A 22,344-nucleotide genomic window follows, 5' to 3' on the forward strand; every position below is an offset into this window, starting at 1 on the left:
CAGACGATATTAAAATGTCAAAACTGTTGTAAAAATGAACTATTATGGTCTGCCGCTGAACACGTGTGCTGTGACGTCGATCCTGCGCGGCCGGTCTTCCGGTATCCCACAATCCCTTTCTTCCAGGAAGCGTAATACCTGAAGGCTCCGCGATCCTGCGGATTCTCCTGTTGTATCGGCGATGGAGGACGAGGAGTTGGAATTCGCCGAGGATCTGGAGGCCGTCCTGCACCTGTCGCCGGAGGTGCAGCTGGCCATCGAGCAGGTAACCGCCGCGTCCCGCTCCGCACCGTCAGCGTGAGAAATGCGATATGTCACCAATTTATCATGATCATCCGCTGCTGGAAACGTGAGCGGTCGTTACCTAGAGTTAAACAATTATTAAAAAACATAATTTCTTTACCTACATCCCAATATACTTTATTGTCACCTGTACATGCAAAACGTACGTCACTGTTCGTAGGAGCACTATTCATTGCAAAAGCAGTAGTAGAAGTAGTGGTATTAACAAATGAAAATGTTAATGTGTAAAATAAGGCTTTACATAAGTGGAATATGTATTGAATCAAGGATGTTTGAGATCGAAATGATTTCATTATTTAGTTTGTGTTCTGTGTTTTTAGTCTGGGCTCTGTGGTGTGAAACGGCAAAAATATATAAATCGTTAAATAATCCATAATCCTTAAAGTATTAATTGTTGATTAGGCAACTATAACAATACAACACCACCTTTTAAACTTTGCCGTCATTAATGTTAACCTGCGTGGGCCTTCAGTTCATCCAGTGAGGAACAGGCATGTTTTCTATAAGCTTGTCCACTTTTTGAAACCAAGAGAGACTGAAGAAATTATTATTTATGTATCGATGATGTGTGTTGTAATGTGTTTCATTTATTCTTAAGGTTTTCCCGAGCCAAGACCCTTTAGACAGAGCTGACTTTAATGCAGTGGAGTACATTAATACACTGTTCCCAACTGAGCAGGTAAGCCGTATTGTTTTCTGTATTTAATATTGCTGTTATTGCTTTGGTCAGAGAGCGGTCCGAGGCTGGAATTTGTCCCCTTATGTCGTCATAAGAGGAAAGGTTACCTCCCCTTTCTCATGCTTTGTCCACCCAGAGAATTTCCCGCCCCTCTGCCCCTCACTTCTATAGGCCGCTCTCCTCCTCATCCCGCCTCTCGCCTCCTCATTATCATTTAAAGCTTCACCTGACACCTGAGGAAATCTTACTGTGGGACTGATTAAAAAGTCAGAATTTTGTAATGATATTGTGTTACGGGACCACTAAGCAAAGCGACCACTACGTCAGGCAACCTTTAATTTTGTTAACATAACATAACTAATTAGACATTAATCCATGTATGGAAATATGTCCTGTAGAATATTACAATACTGCGGTTTATTCTGAGTAATAGTAGCCTAGTGGGTAACACACTCGCCTATGAACCAGAAGATCCAGGTTTAAATCCCACTTATTAATGTGTCCCTGAGCAAGACACTTAACCCTGAGAGTCTCCAGGGGGGACTGTCCCTGTAACTACTGATTGTAAGTCGCTCCGGATAAGGGCGTCTGGTAAATGCTGTAAATGTTAATGTTATTCTGCCAACTCAGCAATGATAATTAATCAGAATCAGAAAACTTTATTTATCCTGAAGGAAATTTCTTGCTTAATTGCTTAATTAGGACTGTAACAACACAACTTAATTAGTTCCAATACCGATATCAATACCTGGGGTTTCATCAGTGAGATGACGGTTAAGGCCATTGTTTCCGGCGTTCGTGGCATCAGGTGAGCACGGACTGAGTGGCTCACTGTTCATTTCAAACGTCCGCGTGGACTAGGCCCAACTCCTACCCGGAGAAGCGCTCTACTCCGACCAGCCAGCCACAGTCACTGCCGGCACTACTTTTTAAACGAGAATTTTTACGCGGCTGCCAGAAGATCAGTGTCAAAAGAAGGGCTGCACGATTTGGGGAAAAATACATATTGCAATTATTGAGATCAATATTGCGATAGCGATATGATAAAGGGCACTTGCTTGTATATCAATGAAAAGTCGCATACAAATGACTAATAGTGAAATGTTTTATTTCAAAGTGAAACATACAAACTACTTATAACAACTTGAAATGCCCAGTGCTTTCAAAATACAATATTCTACAAAATTAAATAATCACAAAAAAGTCTTTACTTTAAAAAACATTACTGTCGAACGACAAACCCTGGTAAGGCTAAGCAACTGTTTTGATTATATTTGGCCATTATAAAATCCCGTATTATAGTTGGAGGCTGACTTGAACACAGGGATGCATAGCTTTGCTAGCTTAGCTAAGGTTAACGTTTGTAAACTGAGGTGAATTCCTTTAGGAAGCCTTTAAAGTTTGAAAAAAGTTAACTAAACAGCTAAGAACAGTCTAAATAGTTAATGACTACGTTTAGCCAAAACCTTGTTTGGAGGCTGACTTGAACACAGGAATGCATAGCTTCGCTAGCTTAGCCTAGCTTAGCTAAGGTTAAGACTTATAAAACGAGATTTTATAATGGCCAAATATATTCAAAACAATTGTCCAGCCTTACCTATGAAATGTAATCCCCCGGGATCTGGTTTGGAGCGTACAGCGGTCTGTACAGCCCCAAGCAGCACAATAGTGAGGCATTTTTATGCACTTCTCTCCATAGACATGTATATGCTTCACGCCACAGCACAGCCTATCGCAATATGGCGGCGACGTTGACGTACGTGTACCCATATGTCTATGCGAATCACGAATCTGAGGTCTCCATTGAACCGAATCGAAAGTCATGTGACCAAACACGTCACATTTAAATCACAGCTTTTTGCGTTCATGTAATCGCACAGACTGACATTGCGATTAGATTAATCGTGCAGCACTAGTCAAAAGCAACGTCATTATGATTTAATCGATTATGTTCTGCACTGCAACTGTGGGGAAGAGACTGAGGCTACTCTGTTATGTCTAAGGGAAACACAGAATCAAATATTGTTTTCTTTACATGTAATACAATATACAGTCTCTGCGTTTTTTTGCAACTTTATGATTGCGTCAAAATCTTGCAAAATCTGCCGTTTTGTGACGCCGAAATGTAATGTCAAAACTCTCTCACACTGCTCGAGCCTGTTCTATTTCCCATGCCGTGTTTTTAAGCAATAATGGCTGCCATTTAGCAAAAACCACCCCAAAAAATCCTCAGGTGATTAAGATAAAAGTTAGATAAATGTATGTATGCGCATGTTTTGCTGAACTCCTCGTGACTCCTCAGGCCGTGGACTAAGTTGCACGCTGCATATGCGTAATGGAGTGCGCACTGGCAGGACAGACCATTGCAATCCACTTATTTCAGTCGTTATTTGGCCGATTCACATGCACGCATACCATCATTTTAACGTTCAGGCCCAGTTGCTGCTTTTTAGGGGTCGTTGTAGTGTTCAGTTGCGGCCACTAGGATGCGCTGTGTACCTTCGGCAGTAAGCACTGGGATCACGCGCTGTTTCGTTCACCCCTACTAAAATGCTTTTTGTTTTGGTAACCGTTTTTTGCCCGGTTGCATGCACCGGAGGATGCACCGGACGTCTGCAGCCTGAATCGAAGTCCCGCTGGCACCTTTCTGCCGAATAACCACCCTGCCTTCGTCCTTTTCCACAGTCACTTGCAAACATCGACGACGTCGTGAACAAGATTCGTCTGAAAATACGGTAGAGTGGTTTTCAGGACTAGCAACATTGAGTGTTTGATTGTTTGTTTGTTTGTTGATGTTATTGTGTGTTTACAGTCGTCTGGATGACAACATCAGGACGGTGGTCCGAGGGCAGACCAATGTTGGCCAGGATGGCAGGCAGGTGGGTCACCAAAACTCAGCACAATTCCTCATAGAGTCGGTGTGTTTAAGACCCCGTGTGTGTGTGTGTGTGTGTGTGTGTGTGTGTGTGTGTGTACACGGTTTGAAGCGGTGTGACAGGCGCTGCTGCCAGATGAATGGGAGTAGCAGGTTACCGCGAGACAGCCAGGTCCTGGCAGATTCCACAGGCTCAGGGCATGGGACGTTCAGGCCTGGTGACGGACAGGACACGCAGGCTCCCGGGCGGGGGGAGAAAAGCACCCAGGACACGCCCCTGTCTGCAGACCGCGGCTGAAGTGACGTGTCCCTGCGCCACCTCCCATGGCGCTTCTGCCACCCCTCAATCTCGTCTTGGCGGAGGGGATGAGTCAGGAGGGACTGCTCGTCCCGGGAATGGAATTCCTCTGGAATTCTTCTGGAATAATCTGTTGAGGCGCAGAAGTTCAGTTTCCCGCAGCTCCTCGGAGAGGCTGAAGCCGCCGTCCAATCAGTGCAGGTTGCGCGCGGGAAACGTGAGACGTAGCTGGGGGAAACGGGACAGCCGGCGGTCTCGCCTTCCTCGGTGGAACGTCCGGCGGGTCGGGTCGGGTCCACCTAGACATCAGATGGGCGGGCGTGATGGTGTCGGACGGCTGCTCCTCTGTTTAGTCTGAATTCGTGTTCGTCTGGGGGGAGGGGGGCTGAACCGAGGCATCGGCTGCCTGGAGCCGGGTCTCGGGGGTCTGTGGGAGGGCATTTGTGGCGGCGTTGCCGTGTGTGTGTGTGTGTGTGTGTGTGTGTGTGTGTGTGTGTGTGTGTGTGTGCTCTGGTGCGCTTTGTGTCTTGACATGGCTCCTGCCGGCTTTGATGTCAGTCTCCATCGTTCCGCCGGCCCTTTTTATCGCCCTCTGGCAGTAAACCGAATGCCACGCCGCTCCGTCTCAATCAGAGATTTCATTCGTGCCCCGCCCTGCCCCGCCCCGCTCCGGTTCCACTTCCCTAACCCACAACAGGCGCTGCTTCGGTCCTCATTACGGAACCGCAGTAATGAGGGCTGGGAATGACACCCCAAGAAACACTTTACGGCCGCGGCGCCTTTTCCTGGTTACCGATTGAGCGGGAAAAGACAACAACCGGCCAAAACATTTGGTGCCGATTACGGCAAGCCGCTCGGGGAGGGGTCGTTCCACCGCGGCCCCTCTGTGTCAGTAAAAGTACACTTTCCCCCATAATCCATCTGCAAAGTTCCAAGTGCCCACGTTGCGTCCCTAGATGGATGGCGTGCTTTTTACGGCAGCCGCGGCGCTGGTCGGGATGAGGGCGTCTCGTGTAGTTTTTGGCATCTGGAGCTGCTTATTAGGGCCGGCAAGAAGAAACCTCCCGAAAGAATGCAGCGTAAATATTTAATCTGAACCCTGGACGGAAAGTTGGCCGTTTTTTTTTTTTTTTTTTTTTGCGCGGCTTCTATCTCTTCGGCTCCTCCTCTCTGCTGTTTCCACATATTTTATTTATTTATTTATTTATTTATTTTTTTGTGGTTTTCTTTACTTTTTTCCATCTTGGAATGAAATGAATAAGTCAGGCCTGGTGTTTTCTTGCTTTTAATGTCCGGTTGAAATGAGGCCGGCTCAATTAAAGGATTTGCTTTTTGCCTGCTGACGGGTGGATCCCGCTCTCAGTCTCGAACGATTAAAGCGCCGCGGCTCGATGTGAACTGTATGCAGCACGCCGAGGCCTTTAAAGACGTACAGATGGTTGCCCCCCCCCCCCCGCGCGCCCCTTTCATCTTGGCCCGGGACTCTGGGTAAGAGGGCATCCTGTTTCTCAGATGGTACAGTCTCAGGCTGTGGTCTACTTCAAACATGGGAGGAAAACATCCCCGCACTGCTGCAAATAGCGTCCACATGCGTGGCAGAGAAGGGCCACGCCCCCACCGCAGCAGAACGATGGCCGTCCTTTATGCCTGGTGGGTGGGGGGCTTTCTGTCAAATCCCACTATGATGGCACACATATTTGATCAAGTTCACACTATAAAAGAATGTCAAATATGTACAAAAAATTATTTATTGTTTATTACTCTGTTAGGGTCTTTTACTAATGTTCTGTTCTAATGTCCTCTTATTGCATTGAGCACGTTTTTTTTAGGATAAAATAATTTTTTTTCTTGTCTTATCTTATACACAAGACTTAAAGACACAATATAATGTATTTAATGATTTTATATATATTACAGCTGACAGAAATTAGAATCCAAAAGTGTCAAATGAAAAACAGAAGTCGCAATATAAACGTGTAGTAATATAAAAACTAAGGCTCAGTGTGACGAGATTATATTAAAAGTAATAAAAATAATATTGCGGGCCATGGTGACCTCTGAGCCTGACTGCTGTAGGGACGAGAGCTCTGCAGAAGCGCCCCTTAGGACAGCGTGGGTGGAGCGGCCTGCTGTTGAAGGAGCCGCCCAGGGACTCGTGCAGGCGGTGGGAGGTGGGAGGTGTTTTCCAAGATAAAGTTTGGCCAACACGCTGCAATTTTCCTTTAATCTGTTGTACATGTGGCGATCTGACCTAATAAACACTCAAAAGGGTGGACTAGCGCAAACATTTAATTTCTGTACCAAGTACTATTATGGACTATCAGTAGTAGACATTAGACTGGCCGCCTGATTTCCAGTGACGTGTCTGTACCTGCATCTGCTTGATAGCGGTGAATTAACCTGAACACCCACTGTGAAGCCCCATTAGATGCACCCACCATTACTGCTAAACTTCCCTTTCCCGAAGGGGCCCGGCGGTCATAAATGCAACTGAACCTGGATGTGTGAGACGTCTGTGTGACCTTGAGCTTGTCTTTAGATGCTCCTTGGGAAAGCACTGTCAGCACTGTGTGTGTGTGTGTGTGTTTCCGCCTGCGATTTTTAAGGGGGCTTGTAAAAGTGGTACATTCCAGGGGCAGCTGGTGCCGGCTGTAAGCATTCCACCCGTCTGTGAGGGAGCGCTGGGATAGCGAGGGGGAGACGGCGTCCACACAGCTGCTTTCCCTTAAAAAATGGCTCCATAGCCCTTAAACTTCATCAGGATCCATCATTGTTTTTTTTTTGAAGGGGCGGCTAATGTCATATGTTGCACTCCGCTTCTCTCATGCTGGTTTCTTCATCCACTGGAGCTCAGATTTACCCATGAGGCCTTGCTGGTTGGGGATGAGGAAGGGAACTGTGTCCCAGATGGGCTTCCCTTGTGCAACGCTGCTTAAAATTCCTCACTGGAATGTGTTGAACAAACAAAAGGAACAACTCCCCCCCCCCCCCCCCCCCCTTCCTGATCCTTTATGCCAGGCAGCTTCATTTTCATCTACCTGCAGTCACAAAACTTCCTGCTCTCCAGTTATTTTAGGATCCCGCTTTCACAACAGACCTGACCTGACTTGTGAAAGGCTTGCTGAGCCTCGCCGGGATAAAAAGAACGCGCCTCTTCCTTTATTTTGATAAGAAATCCGAGACGGCGGAAGAGTAATCGCTTCGACAGATGGGCCTTAATTTTGTGTTTTGTCGTTGCTTTTTGGAGGAGTTGACGGGCGAGAAACCTGTCCCCGGATCAGCTTCTGTCTCTCTGTGTTTTCCAGGCTCTGGAGGAGGCGCAGAAAGCGATCCAGCAACTTTTTGGCAAAATCAAGGACATCAAAGACAAGGCTGAGAAGTCGGAGCAAATGGTGGGTGAGAAAGTCGAAGGCGTGGCCCCTGACTGGGATGTTGCTGAAAGGCGACGCGGATCAAAAAGTCCCTCTAATTTAGGCGAGCAGAGCTCAGGCCTGGAGGAAATTGTGAGATCCTGTGTTTTTTTTTTTTTTTTTTTTTCCTCCTTTTAAGCTCCAAAGTAATGTCCTTCCCATCTGGGCCTGTGCAGACTGGGTCGCGAGGAGGCCACGGGCTCTGGACCCAGTCAGGGACCCACCAGGTTGGGCCCTGGGGTGATTCCTTAAACTATCCCCTTCTTGTTTCATCTTTGGCCTTTTTTCCTCAGGTCAAGGAGATTACCCGCGACATCAAACAGCTAGACCACGCCAAGCGTCACCTGACCACTTCCATCACCACCCTCAACCACCTGCACATGCTGGCCGGGGGGGTCGACTCGCTAGAGTAGGTGCCAGGGGTCAGGCAGCCTCTGCCTTTTTTTGAGTAAACCATCTTATTATAACAGAGTTTTGTCAGAATTGTGTTTTTTTTTTTTTTTTTTTTTTTTTTTGGGGTCCCATATGTTTATATTTAAACATATATAAAGTGAAAGTGAAGTGATTGTCACACGTGATACACAGCAGCACAGCACACAGTGCACACAGTGAAATTTGTCCTCTGCATTTAACCCATCACCCTGAGTGAGCAGTGGGCAGCCATGACCGGCACCCAGGGAGCAGTGTGTGGGGACGGTGCTTTGCTCTGTGGCACCTCAGTGGTACCTTGGCAGATCGGGATTCGAACCAGCAACCTTCTGATAACAGGGCCGCTTCCTTAACCACTAGGCCACCACTGCCCCAAGCTTTTTCACAGAAGAACGGACTCCCATGTACCAAAACATTTAACCTCACATGACTCCATGACATTGGTGACAGAGAACAACACTGTGACACTAAACCGAATGCATGCTAACTAAATTGGGTCTTTTTTTAATTTCTCAGTGCTTCAGTAGAAAAATATACATATCGATATGGGTGGCTGGAAGTAACCTAGTGAGTAACACACTCGCCTGTGAACCAGAAGACCCAGGTTCAAATCCCACTTACTACCATTGTGTCCCTGAGCAAAACACTTAACCCTAAGTTGCTCCAGGGGGGGACTGTCCCTATAACTACTGATTGTAAGTCGCTCTGGATAAGGGTGTCTGGTAAATGCCGTAAATGTGTTTTCTTAACAAACCTGCAAAAAAAAATGACACACAGATCAGGATTGTAATAAACCTAAGGAATAAGAAGATTTATTTTTATTTTGTTCTTTTTCCCGACTGGCAGGGCCATGACGCGGAAGAGGCAGTACGGAGAGGTGGCCAATCTGCTGCAGGGCGTGGTGAACGTTCTGGAACACTTTCAGAAGTACATGGGCATCCCCCAGATCCGGCAGCTCTCAGAGAGGTAACTAGATCTGTAGCAGCTGGGAACACACACACACACACACACACACACACACACAAGCAAGTCTTTCTGTTAGCTTCTTGTCTCTTATTCCAAACAAAGCCACAAGTTAAATGGCTGGTCCTGCGGTCTCAAGCGTGACCCTTGCCCTCGTTCTGTGAAAGCCTCTATGGCATTAATTAATGTGAAAGGCGCCGTGTTTATCCTGCTGATCGTGCAGTTGCTTCCCCCCCTTCCAGCCGTAAAGGGGCTTGGAGATTTCCTGTTTATGTTTACCGAGGATGCGGGCGGGGTAGGAAATGTGCTCGGCAGGCCTCGCCCGGCCCGCCGGTGTGCAGGGCTCGCAGTGAGCGGCCCCTTTGTCTCCAGCAGCCGCCCCCGTCGCGGAGACTGAGCCCTTTTGTGTGCCGTTGGAGGGCGCCGGTCAGATTCCATGGGTCCCTGTGACTCGGCGCTCGACCGACCTGTTTTTGTTGGATTGGGCCGCGAAACCACTCAGCTGCGGACAGGCTGACAAGAAGCCGTCCCCCGGATCGTGCCAACGGCCTCGTGTTTGTCTGGAACAGCGTTTGCTCTGGTGGTCAGGGGTTGTTGGGGTTGGGGGCGTCTCTCTGTTTTTGCACGCCGGCCCGGTGACGGACCTGTACAGGAAAATGCGCTCCGACCCGCTTTTCCACACAAATATTCCCAAACAGCCCGATCTACAATTACCATAGAAAAGCCTATAAATATGTTTTTGGGTGCAGATCTGTCTGGAAAGTGGTTTTCCATGCAGGCTTACTGGCTTAACGGAGATGGGAGAGGGACGAGAGCCGGGATTCATGCTGTTTTTAGAGCATAACTTCTCGCCTTTGGACCGCCAAGCTCGACCTCGCTTCTCCTTATCTGATCCTGCCCAGTGCAACAATGCTGCTGCTTTTTTCCCCACCCGCTCTCTCCCAGAAATGGAAGAGAGGAGGGTGGTGGTGGGATCGGAGGGCGTTTCTTTGTTCCAGCCTGTGATCCACCCGGCACAGATATGCGACTTTGCCTGTGCGCCAGGGCGTGGGGGGTCTGATGGGACGTTGCAGCCTTGGACGGGGGAAAAAGAAAGAAAGGTGAACGGATCCTCACGCAGTCAGCTGCTCTGGCTGGTATTGGGCTGCCAGGGGTGCTGGGGGGGCATCCATTCTCATGCCGGTGTTTACTCTGGCGGCACTCGCTGTCCTGGGGATGGAATCCTGGCCGAAATACAGCGAATGGTCTGCATTTTCTGTGGCCCGGACGACCTGGGACTACCTCTGATGACTCTGAGACTCCAGGCCGGTTTTTACTGAGGTCAGGGTGATAAAAGCCCTGTAATAACCGCAGCATCGAAAGCTCGTTTACATCTGAACGAGTTGACCCGATATTGAGAGTGCGATCTGCGGCCCATGAGCTTTTCCGATGGAACTGTAAGCGGCATGGTGGTCTATGCCCTCGCACCGGGGGCCACCGCTCCCCTACACTGCCAAAACAGACGACTGGACGTCTCGTGAGGTTACATAAGTGCAGGCCGAGTCAAACCGTTGATCCTGAATGGACAGGATCCCTGATCTGGTGAGCGAGCGCTCTGCTGATATTACCACAAGGCGCGAGGTGTGGGCTCGATTGGTCACGGATGTTGCATCACTGCTGTGGGGCTTCGAAGCTGGAGGTCAGGCTCGCATCTGGCCTCTTTAAAAAAAAAAAAATGCTCCCCGTTACACTGCACCTCCGTGGGGGCAGGAGGCCTCTTGTTAACATTTGTCCATTTTATCTCCCCCCCCCCCCCCACTCCCCCGCGGACAGAGTGAAAGCCGCACAGAGCGAGCTCGGCACTCAGATACTGGCAGACTTCGAGGAGGCTTTTCCATCACAAGGCACCAAGGTATGATGAGGGCTCCTTAATAACCGCGTCTCTTCTCTTACTCACCAGAGACTCTGGATCTTCTATGTAACACTGGAGGTTCCTTGGAGGTTCTGGTGGACGATTAATAGGATTACTGAACACCAACAGTAACACATTAACTGTAACCATGACCTTTACCCTGTGCCTAATCCCAACCCAAATAAAAAGTGCTTCATTAAGTTTCAAAACCGAGGTGTTAAACAAATGACACAGCACCACATTCACTGATTAAATCAAATCTTGGTGTGGGAGACTGTGGTCTCTGTTACTCTTATCGACTGATCAAAACTGGGTTCAAACTTAACATTTCACAATTAAATGATGACTAAATAATTGAATGTTGTCACCAGTAGAATTCTTTAACAATTCATTTTAATTTAGAAATTAGGTTAATATTAAAATTAGTAATGTTAATATTAATTAATATACACTAATATCAATCTCACAAATCACTTCAAAAATATCATTTTTGTCATAATAAGTGTATTAATATTATTTTCTGCAGAAGAAAATGTGGATGAATATCTGTCTTCTGATGTGTTAGTCGTACGACTGACTTCCCAAATTGTTTGCATTTCTCTGCTCAGGATTAGTTATCGAATGTGGAGAAATTCAAAATAAATGATTACTGCCTTCATGTGCCTTGACGCTGCAGAGAACCGGCGGTCCCAGCATCGTCCTCAGAGACGCATGCCTGGTGGCCAACGTTTTGGACCCCCGCATCAAGCAGGAGATCATCAAGAAGTTCATCAGGCAGCACCTGTCCGAGTACCTGGTGCTGTTTCAGGAGAACCAGGACGTGAGTGACAACAGTTACAGTGACGCAGTGTCTTTTGGTTAAAATGGCTGAAATCCCATCTGACTCCTCTTACTTTAAGGTGGCATGGCTGGACAAGATCGACCGGCGCTACGCCTGGATAAAGCGACAGCTGGTGGACTATGAGGAGAAGTATGGACGCATGTTTCCGGAGGAGTGGTGCATGACGGAGCGCATTGCTGTGGAATTCTGTCACATCACCAGGTACCGGAGAGACCATTGCCACCTACCATTCCGACGTACCAACATACCCGTGCCTGTTCAGTCATATTGAAAGGACATTGAATGGTGATTGAATGAAACCCTGTCCAGCAGTGGAGGTTTTCGTGGACTGAACTGAAAACTGGCACAGCGACTTGCTGTAAATATGCTATGTTACATTTTGGTTGAATAAAAATTCCACGGAGAGCTCCTGGAATTCCAGATTGGTTGCCCTGTCCTAACCTTCGCCTGGAGGGGTTTCAGCTTATCAGTAGTTCTCAGAATGTACTCTAGAATAAGAGAATTTTGTCCCTGGTCCTCTGTTAGGCTGAATTCATCATCATCATCATCATTCATTCAACCAACCATCATTCAAAGGTCATACAGCACTGGAACCCGGTTAGAAACTGGCTCTGGTAGTGAGGAGGCTGTGGTTCGAGTGGGACGGCCCGTCCCCGGGATGGTCTGGGTTCTCTTATCTCACGATCAGCAGTTTTTCCTCCGCATGGAAAGATCGGACGTAATGGCTGCCGGTTGTAAACGGGGAAAATGGAGAATTTCGATGCGCTGACCCGGGGCTCATGGCCCGTCCTCTCACCAGACTGTTCTCTGTGTCTGTGGTTTCGTGTTTTATTCAGGACAGAACTGGCGAAGCTCATGCGCACCCGTGCCAGGGAGATTGAGGTCAAGCTGCTGCTCTTCGCCATCCAGAGGACGACCAACTTCGAGGGCCTGCTGGCCAAGCGATTCTCCGGGTGCACCTTAAACGACGGTCCGGGGGTAAGGCTTCCTTCCCTCTGCATTCCCACGAATGTCGTGCCTGCATAAATCAGGAGAATGGTGCATCACTCTTTTGCAGAAGAAGCTCGACACCCCCCTCGAACCCACAAATCCCTTTCTGGAAGACGAGGTGGGGGATGACTCCGTGTCGGAGAAGGATGAAGATTTAGACAGGGTAGGAGAAGAATAACAATCATCCCCTGGCCTCAGCGTGGTCTGTGTCCCCCCCCGACATTCTGCTTTTCATTTTACTTACATTCCAATAATTTTATTTAAGATTAACTGGTGTGTCTCAGAAAACGAGAACACGTATATGTTGCGAAACGAATGGCCATTTTCACAATATTCCGAATAAAACGGTGCATGGACCATGAACCGGACCTTGGTTCATCTTTGTTTCTCAACAAAGAAGAAGTTCACCTCCGCTTGAGTAATTCGCACCCGTAACACCAGACGTTACTTAGTTTGCAAACAATTCATTTCCTTCCATGTTCTCGTATAACCTGAAAAAAAACAAAATCCCAGTTTACAGATCAGTCTTTTCCTGTTCCCAGCCCAAGAAGCCCAAAGCCCCCGATAACCCGTTCCACGGCATCGTGTCCAAGTGTTTCGAGCCACACCTCTACGTGTACATCGAGTCCCAGGACAAGTGAGTGACAGCCGCTGTTGCGTGCACCCACGCGCGTCTAAATAGATCCCGACGGGCCAGGTGGGGGGGGGGATGGAGGTCTTGAACGAATCCAGCCGTGTGGCGTTGGGGATGTTTCCTGACCCCCCCCCCCTTTGCCGTCTCCAGCACGTTCCGTCCCTCTCTCTGTCTGCCTCTCCGCTCGGCCAGAAATGGTTCCCATTAGCTGTGTAACCACACACGCCACACTCCTCCACCCTTCTCCACCCGTCGTCCCTTTGCTACCGCTGCAGGGGAGTCCTCGGCAGGGGGGCAGCTCCCGGGCCCGTCATGGTCATCTCGGCCTGACCTTTCGTGGACAATGGTGTCCTTTCAGCGTCGCCTTTTCCGACCTGTCTGGCATGAGCAGGCCGAGGGGCGGAAAACAATGAGTCGTCTTTCATGCAAATCACACGCTCACTGGAGATTTTTGGGCTCTTCTCTCCCCCCCCGGCAGGAACCTCGGCGAGCTGATCGACCGCTTCGTGGCCGACTTCCGCACGCAGGGGCCGCCGAAGTCCAGCACGGACGAGGGGGGCGCGGTGCTGCCCAGCTGTGCCGACCTGTTTGTGTACTACAAGAAGTGCATGGTCCAGTGTTCCCAGCTCAGCACGGGCGAGCCCATGATCGCCCTCACCACCATCTTCCAGAAGTACTTGCGCGAGTACGCCTGGAAGATCCTCTCGGGGAACCTGCCCAAGTGAGTGCTGGAGCTGCATACACCCAAAACAAAAAAAACTTTAACGGCTCTGGATTAAACGGTTGGTTATTAAATCTTCATTTTAAATACAACAGTCATTTAAAAGCACTATGAACTTCCACTCAAAAGCTTCACCACACCTACTCCCAGGGCAGTGGTGGCCTAGCGGTTAAGGAAGCGGCCCCGTAATCAAAAGGTTGTCTGTTCGAATCCCGATCTGCCAAGGTGCTGAGCAAAGCACCGTCCCCACACACTGCTCACCGGGCGCCTGTAATGGCTGCCCACTGCTCACTCAGGGTGATGGGTTAAATGCAGAGGACAAATTTCACTGTGTGCGCTGTGCTGCTGTGTATCACAAGTGACAATCACTTCACTTTTTATTTACTCACAGGAGGTTATGTAGGTAAAAAAAAAAGCAAAATGCTTCATATTTTAGCCTCTTCAGAGCAATTAACTTTTGCTGTGATGGCAGCATTTCACCTCAAGTTAGACAACGGGGATGGTTTTCAACAGCCATGAAAGTGTCGAGCACTCGCTGAGCATTTGTTGGCTTGTTAACAACCGTCTAAAGACGCTGGGTCTGATGATGACCGCAGTGTGCAGCACTCGATACAAGTCATGAAGTCCCGTTCATCCATTACCAGGATTTTAGGCCGATCTGATGCTCTGAGGAGCCGTGTGAACACAGGCGCGGCTGGAGGGTCTCTTTCTTCTTTGTGTGGCCGCGCTGGAACTATTCGGCGTCCTGGCCGCCAACAGGCGAAAAGTCACACCGCGCTCTCCTTGTGTGGCTCTCGCGCCGTATTGTCTTTGGGTTTTGAAAAGGGCCCCTTTTCTGCGAGCAGCTGGGCTTGTGGCTTTCCTCCCGGAGGTCTCCCGGTTTTCCTGTCGCCGTGGTAACAGAGCGCGCCCCTCGTGTGTTTTTGGGCCGCAGGACGAGCAGCAACAGCGGGGGTCTGACCATTAGCAGTCTGCTAAAGGAGAAGGAGGGCTCGGAGGTGGCCAAGTTCACGGTGGACGAGCTGTGCCTCATCTGCAGCATCCTCAGCACGGCAGAGTACTGCCTGGCCACAACGCAGCAGGTCTCAGAATACACTCAGAAATTGCACACATTCTCACAGATTATTCTCATTATTGGCCATTCGTATAATATAATTCATATAATATGCATGCTACATGTTAAATGGATCATTATACATACATTGCAATGCAGCATTTTATTCCTTCCTTAATAAGTGGGAACCAGATGGGCGTAATTGATATTCACATAAATATTTCAAATGGCAAAGGGATATGAATATCCACAATAATCATTTAAGTTATTAAATGAAAACCTAATCACATACAAATCGTTGGTGCCAAAAGGTGCTTGTGGCTAGTTTTCCCATTTATGTTTTATGACAACGTTCAAGCAAAATACTTTACAGCATGTGTACAGCGCAGTCTTGTATCTTGTGACGACACATGGCCAATCTCACCTGCTTAAACAGACCTGTCAGAACTATTTGGTTTATATTTATTGGTATATTTTCTATTTATATACTTGCTGCTGTTCTGTGTACTGTAAATGCTCTAGCCACATCGTCTCGTAATCTCTGCTATATACTGGACAGGCATACAGAGAGACAAAACTTTTTTTGTTTTTCCTCCCCCAATATTCTAGTTCTAGTTTAAACACACAAGTGGACACACACTAAAAACTCACAAGAACACACACCGGCTGCCACCACCCTGCTGAGGGCGTTGGAAACGGTCCTCTGTGCTGTTTGTGACCAATGTCTGGTTTCTCTCCACCCTGCAGCTGGAGGAGAAGCTAAAGGAGAAGGTGGACAAGTCTCTGGTGGACCGGATCAATCTCACCGGGGAGATGGACACCTTCAGCACGTAACTATTCCTCCCTGAAATCACACAGCTGTCAGGTGTGGCGCCTTTGGGCCCCGGTGGTGACCCCTTATTGCATTCCCGCACACATTGGGCCCAGTATTGTTGACTTGTGTTTATTTATAAAGTCCCCGCTGACTCCGTTCTCCTGCTGTATTTCATGCTTGCTTTGGCAGCGTCATCTCCAACAGCATCCAGCTCTTGGTCCAGGACTTGGACTCTGCTTGTGACCCCGCTTTAACGGCCATGAGTAAAGTCAGTCCAGAAGAAACCTCTCGAGATCATTAAATGGTTTCTCAAAATTCAGCTTTTAAACACCCTGAAGTTGAATGAAGGGCTTTCCTTGTCTGTGCAGATGCCATGGCAGAGTGTGGAGCACGTCGGGGACCAGAGTCCCTACGTCACCTCCGTCATAATGCACATCAAACAGAACGTGCCGGTCATCCGGGACAACCTGGCCTCCACCCGCAAGTACTTCACGCAGTTCTGCATCAAATTCACAAAGTGAGTTCCTTCGCCCTCCTGAGCCCGGCACGTTTTCAGAAAGCGTATTAGGAGACACGCTCTGATTTTTAAAAAATGTGAATTTGTTTTTTTCCCCCCGCAGCTCCTTCATACCAAAGTTCATCAATCACCTGTTCAGGTGTAAGCCCATTAGTATGGTTGGTGCTGAGCAGGTACATGTTCTCCTTTACATTAGACAAGAGCATGCTAAATTTAATGTTTTTAATATTCAAATAAGGCACACTAGCGTGCACGTCCCTTTAAGCAGTCCACATGGACGCCAAATGCTGAAAAGAGCATATCCCACAATGCCAGTATTCTCAGTGAGAAGCATGGTCTTAAAGGGATGTTGCATTTTATTGAATTTATTCAGTATGGTCATTATCCACCATTCATTATGTATGATTTGAGAAACTTTTTGGCATGTTTTGGTATGGCAAAGTCAATATGTTGAGTTCAGTGACTGCTTATTTGTGCAGCCCTAAACTCAGCCATCAATCACCTCCGCGGCAGTAGCCAGATGTTCCGACGTGTGTTAACAGCCCCGCTGCTGTATTATTCCAGCTCCTGCTGGACACACACTCCCTGAAGACCGTGCTCTTGGACCTGCCGTCCATCGGCTCTCAGGTGGTCCGCAAAGCGCCGGCGAGCTACACGAAAATAGTTGTGAAGGGGATGACCCGGGCGGAGATGATCCTCAAGGTGAGCGGCATGTTGCGGCCCCGAACCTTCCTGTCGGTGCTTCTAAATGCCCCGGCTGCCTGGCTGCTCGCGAGGTATTCGTAGAAATGCGTGTCTCTGCTTTAATGAGCCTCACAGGGATCCAGGAAGTAGCGTGGGGCGGCCTGGCAGCTGAGAGGAGCGCAGCTGCTAACAGAATTCCTGTCAAGTTAGTGTTTACTTCCTGGAGGTTGCGCGCACACACACACACACACACACACAGACACACACACACTCTGGTTGACACATGGGTCCCTGATTTACAATGAACACGGTCTCTGGCGGTCCTGTGTTTTTCGGGGGGGAATGTGTAGCGACGGTGGCGGCCCTGCCCATCTCCCCCTGACCCCCGTCTCCTCTAGTCTGACCCCCCCGACTCCCCAGCCAGCCATCAGACTCCCCGGGGATGCCCTGTTGTTGCTCTCTGGAACTCCCTGGAATGTCAGCCTTCATCTCTGTGATGTTGGGGTGGGGCCCAATCACGGTTCCTAGATTGTGGAGAAGATGGCAGTTATCTAGCCCCGCCCACCCCGCAAACCTAAACTTGAGGACCTAGTGTGACTTGTTGCTATCGGCCCGATCTTACAGCTGGATTGGGCGCTTATTTAAGGAGGACACGACTCCAAGCCAGCATTCGTTGTGTGGGTGGGGCTCATTGTTCTGACAGTAAGAGCGAAGTTAAACGCAAACACAGCTAATCTTCCACTGAATGGACAATAAACGTCCATTGTATTCCACTCTGAGCCTGCTGACCTTTCAGCTGCTGAAAGGAGTTCAAAGTTCGCTTGCTGGTTAAGTAGCTTGATCGAGTTGGCGAATGCGGTGGTGTTGCACAGGACGCACTGCAAAGTCTTATGTAGAATGCGAGACCCCTGGCATTACCAGATCCTCTGGGACCTTGACCTGAAGGATCTGGTTAAAATTCCATGAGGTGCGTCTCAGGTAATTGCTTCCATGTTTAGCCAGGCCGTCCTGACGTGGAGTGACCTCGGTGGCGCTACCTCCGCAGCTCTGTCACCGAGGCCCGTTCGCTCGGGGGAGATTGGTGCCCCTCCCCTTCTCCGTGAAGGCTCTACAAAGCGAGTTTCTGAGGGATGGTGAGGACGATCTGTTAACAATTCCCCCCCCGGTCTCCCTTCCCTCTCTTCCCCTCGGTAGGATCCCGCTCGCTGTTAACCTAGTCCAACGCAAGCCGTAGCCTGGGAGAGGCCATCTGTGCAACCTGTACGACGTGGCCGTTTTCCACACGCCGAGACCTGGAATGCTCCCCCTTCCCGTCGCAGCTCGAGCTGCAGAGTGAATGGAAAGGCAGGCAGAACCCGCAGTTTTTTTTTTTTTGAGGCCCTCAAGGCTTTCCCTTGGCTTGTTGCCAGGGTGGTTGCTAAGTAAAATCACTTCGTCGACATGGAAAAAGGGCCTTAAGAATTCCGGGCAATCCGGAGTGCTACATGTTGCTTTTCCCCCCCTGTTGTGCATCCTGGGGGCAGCCATCAGATGCTGGGAAAAAGGGAGAAGTGTGTGTGTGTGGAGGGTTGTGGGTAAAATCGTTGGGGGTGTCATTCCAGACCCCCCCCACCCCTTTCTGGGGTATCTGTCAGCCATGTGTTCTGCTCTTTTTCAAATAAGAACGTCACAAACAATAAGATTCTCCTCGGAACAACAACTATTTTTACAGGATCGCTTACCCCGTTTTTATTTAACTGCAGCGGATTTGCTCTCATTATAGCAAAAATAATTACCGGTGAGGCTAATTCTGCTTCAGTGAAGCATGGAGCAATTGCCCTGTAAAAACATACAAAGGGGAGATGTACAGTACAGGCCAAAAATTTGGACCCACCTTCTTCAATGTGTTTTCTTTATTTTCATGGCCATTTACGTTGGTAGATTCTCACTGAAGGCATCAAAACTATGAATGAACACACGTGGGGTTACGTACTTAACAAAAAAAGGTGAAATAACTAAAAACATGTTTTATATTCTAGTTTCTTTGCTCTGATTACTGCTTTACACACTCTTGGAATTCTCTCAATGAGCTTCAAGAGGTCGTCACCTGAAATGGTTCTCCAACAGTCTTGAAGGAGTTCCCAGAGGTGTTTAGCACTTGTTGGTCCAGCTCACCCCAAACCATCTGGATTGGGTTCAGGTCCGGTGACTGTGGAGGCCAGGTCTCCACTTTTGTTAAGTACATAACTCCACATGTGTTCATTCATAGTTTTGATGCCTTCAGTGAGAATCTACCAACGTAAATGGTCATGAAAATAAAGAAAACACATTGAATGAGAAGGTGTCCAAACTTTTGGCCCGTACTGTATATATAAATATTTTCTGAATTTGTTGGTCCTTTTCAGCCCAGACCTCCTGCTCATTCTGCTCAGTGCAGTAGTGGCCTAGCAGGTAAGGAAGATTGCCGTTTCGAATCCCGAACCACCAAGGGGCCACTGAGCAAAGCACCGTTCCCACACACACCTCCCTGGGCGCCTGTCATGGCTGCCCACTGCTCACCAAGGGTGATGGGTTAAAAGCAGAGGACACATTTCATGTGTCCAACGTGTGCTGTGCTGCAGTGCTTCACTTTGACAAACACTTCACTTTCACATGCAGATGTGACTAAATATATACATGCGTATGTTCAATCTTCATATTCATTAGTTCGGCAAAAAAAAATTACGTGTTAGTAGTGGGCGTGGTCACGTTTGTGGTGTCCGCTGACATACCCTGGGTACAAGGGGTACTAGAAGTGTAGGAAAGGGAGGAGTAAAACTTATTGACAGGAGGGGGTTTAAATTGTCCATAACAAGGAAGTAGGGTGTGACGGGCTCCTCCCAACTTTATAAAAACATCATTAAAATTGATCTTCTGGGCGTCAGAAATAATTACACCCCAGCAGAAAGGACTTTTCAGCACACAGATAATTAGCAAGCAGTCTGTTTATTTAAGACATATTCGACCTGGGGGAATATGGGAAAATGTTTTGGGTTTACACTTCGTCGTTCTATATACGTTGAGTGTGAAAGTCTGCTCTGGCCGCCCTGCCAACAACGCTCATTACCGCACTGATCCAGCTCTGTTGTGACATCCAAGCCACCCAAGATGCACCATCTAGACCCAGTTGGCCGCTGAACGACTTGGTGGCTTTGATGCTCCCCCCGCTTCCAGGGTGAAGGCAGCCCGGTGCAGCGCTAGTTCATGTTGTTGCGGCCCTGCTGCTCGCGCTGATGTCTTGTTTGCTCCCTGCAGGTGGTCATGGCTCCTCACGAGCCGCCTGTGGTCTTCGTCGATAACTACATCAAGCTCCTCGCCGACGGGAACCCAGAGACTTTCCAGAAGATCTTGGATATGAAGGCGAGCCAGAATTCTTGTGGCCTGCCGCGGCTCATGCATTTCTCTGCGGCGATAAATGTTTTTGCTGCATGTTTTGGATAATTATTCATTAGTCAGCTGGATTTAGCACCGACGCCAGGTTTCCCCTCCCGTCCCTCTGCCTCTCCGTTTCAACCCCTGGTGTCTCTCCGCAGGGCCTGAAGAGGAGCGAGCAGAGCAGCATGATCGAGCTCTTCAGGCAGAGGCTGCCAGCACCCCCGTCAGGGGCCGACGGCGGCCCCGCCCTGTCCTTCAACGCGCCCACCCCGGAGCAGGAGTCGTCCCGAATCCGAAAACTGGAGAAGCTAATCAAAAAGAGACTGTGATGCCCTCCCTGGGGGTCCGCACACCGGCACACCGCTACCCAGCATGCCCGGCAGCAGCCGCGACTGTAGGCCAACGCGCAGCTTCCGTCATTTCAGCTCCGCCTCCCTCCTCCCAGCTCACAATGTAAAAAAAAAAAAAAAAAAAAAATAATGAGTCGAGAAAACCTGCCGCTGTCTGGTTTCAGGGGCTTGACCGCATCACTCTGAGTCATGTGATGATAGACGCGTCTCGTCCCGCCTCCAGCCCTGCTACACCCAGGCCCGCAGGCGTTCGTCAGCAGAGGAACGCGGGATTTCCTGTCCCCCCCCCCCAATCACACACGCTCACACGCAGGCTGCTCCAGGGCCATTTCTGAGGCCCAGGTTGTTTCTCTTTTTCTTTGAACCTTGACCGCTTGCCAGTATTGATTTAACGCGGTGATTTATTGAACTCCCTTCTCTGCTGCTTCACCGTGTGAATCTCGACCCGACCCAGGATGTGGAGCGGAGGTGGGAAAGAACCTGGAGAGGAGGAGCCTGGAACCCGGAATGTGCTGCGTACTGTACTTTACCTCTGTTTATTACTGTCATTCCGTAAAAAGGTGGAGGCCACATCTCGTGTCACAACAAAAACCCCCCCATCACTTGTGCAGAACATAACCCGCAATGTTTCTTTGGGACATTTCACATAAAACCTGACCCTTAAAATAAGTCATTTTTGCATTTATGTGATAATGATGATGTCACAGTTATTATCACAAGCCTGTTTTTTATCTGTGATAACTAACCTCTGACCCCATATCTAAAATGAAGGAAACAACGGTAATTCTAATAAAACACTAACATGTCAGACAATTTGATCTGTTGCTCATGTGGGATCTTTTTTTCCCTCTTCAGTTTCTGCTTTTTAATTTAATTGAATTTAACAAAATGAATATTTTGTGTCTGGGCTGTATACATTCATGCCTTCTGTTAATAAGACGCTGTTTGTAATCGTGCAGGGGGGATTATGATGGTGCATAATAAACATTATACAACATGCATGGTATATCTGCTGCGTCTACCATCATTTAATCCAGGCGACACAGAGAAAGAGAGAGATTCTCTTTATGAACGTTAATTAACGCTGTTAATTAATAATCAAAAGAAAAATGTAACGACCGAACACGCAGAAATAAAAGTGCTTTTGAATGGAACAATAAATATTGTTCAGTGCGTGTACCGTCATCCGTGCGTTTAAAGAAGTGTTAATTAACGTTTCATTAGAAACCTTAATTAGCGCTGTTAATTAATAATCGTTCATTAGAAACGTTAATAAGCGCTGTTAATTAATAATCAAAAGAAGACTGTAAAGGCCGAACACGGCAGAAATAAAAGCGCTTTTGAATGGAACGTTAAAAGAAGTGCGTTTAAAGAAACGTGAAAGTTTTTTGTCGCTTAATGGCCATTTTTAAGCAGAAAATAAAGCGCTTGGTGAACAATGCGCGCCTTTCAGCGGGTTGGTGGAGGTGGAGAAGAAGGGAGGAAGGAGGAGGAGGAG

General features: G+C 48.4%; 1 protein-coding gene across 2 annotated transcripts; it reads left to right on the top strand.

Moving 5' to 3' along the window:
* The first annotated feature begins 112 nt into the window (after positions 1-112).
* Positions 113-21,852, top strand: vps53 (VPS53 subunit of GARP complex). Of its 2 annotated transcripts, XM_029000926.1 has the most exons (22): positions 113-265; positions 902-982; positions 3,668-3,717; positions 3,795-3,861; positions 7,461-7,547; positions 7,859-7,974; positions 8,841-8,960; positions 10,770-10,848; positions 11,525-11,668; positions 11,748-11,890; positions 12,526-12,667; positions 12,747-12,842; positions 13,222-13,316; positions 13,792-14,034; positions 14,969-15,116; positions 15,836-15,918; positions 16,092-16,170; positions 16,271-16,419; positions 16,523-16,592; positions 16,984-17,121; positions 20,377-20,481; positions 20,655-21,852. In XM_029000926.1, exons 1-22 carry the CDS (start codon positions 182-184, stop codon positions 20,823-20,825), a joined length of 2,490 nt encoding a protein of 829 aa, XP_028856759.1. In that variant the 5' UTR covers positions 113-181; the 3' UTR covers positions 20,826-21,852. The 2 variants fall into 2 exon arrangements, 1 of the variants encoding a protein (XP_028856759.1); XR_003751694.1 differs by lacking the exon at positions 20,655-21,852 and having other exon boundaries at positions 16,984-17,308; positions 20,377-20,482.
* The last annotated feature ends 492 nt before the right edge of the window (positions 21,853-22,344 follow it).

The sequence above is a fragment of the Denticeps clupeoides genome, chromosome 13, assembly GCF_900700375.1.
Source record: "Denticeps clupeoides chromosome 13, fDenClu1.1, whole genome shotgun sequence".
In the NCBI taxonomy this organism is placed as follows: Eukaryota; Metazoa; Chordata; class Actinopteri; order Clupeiformes; family Denticipitidae; genus Denticeps; species Denticeps clupeoides.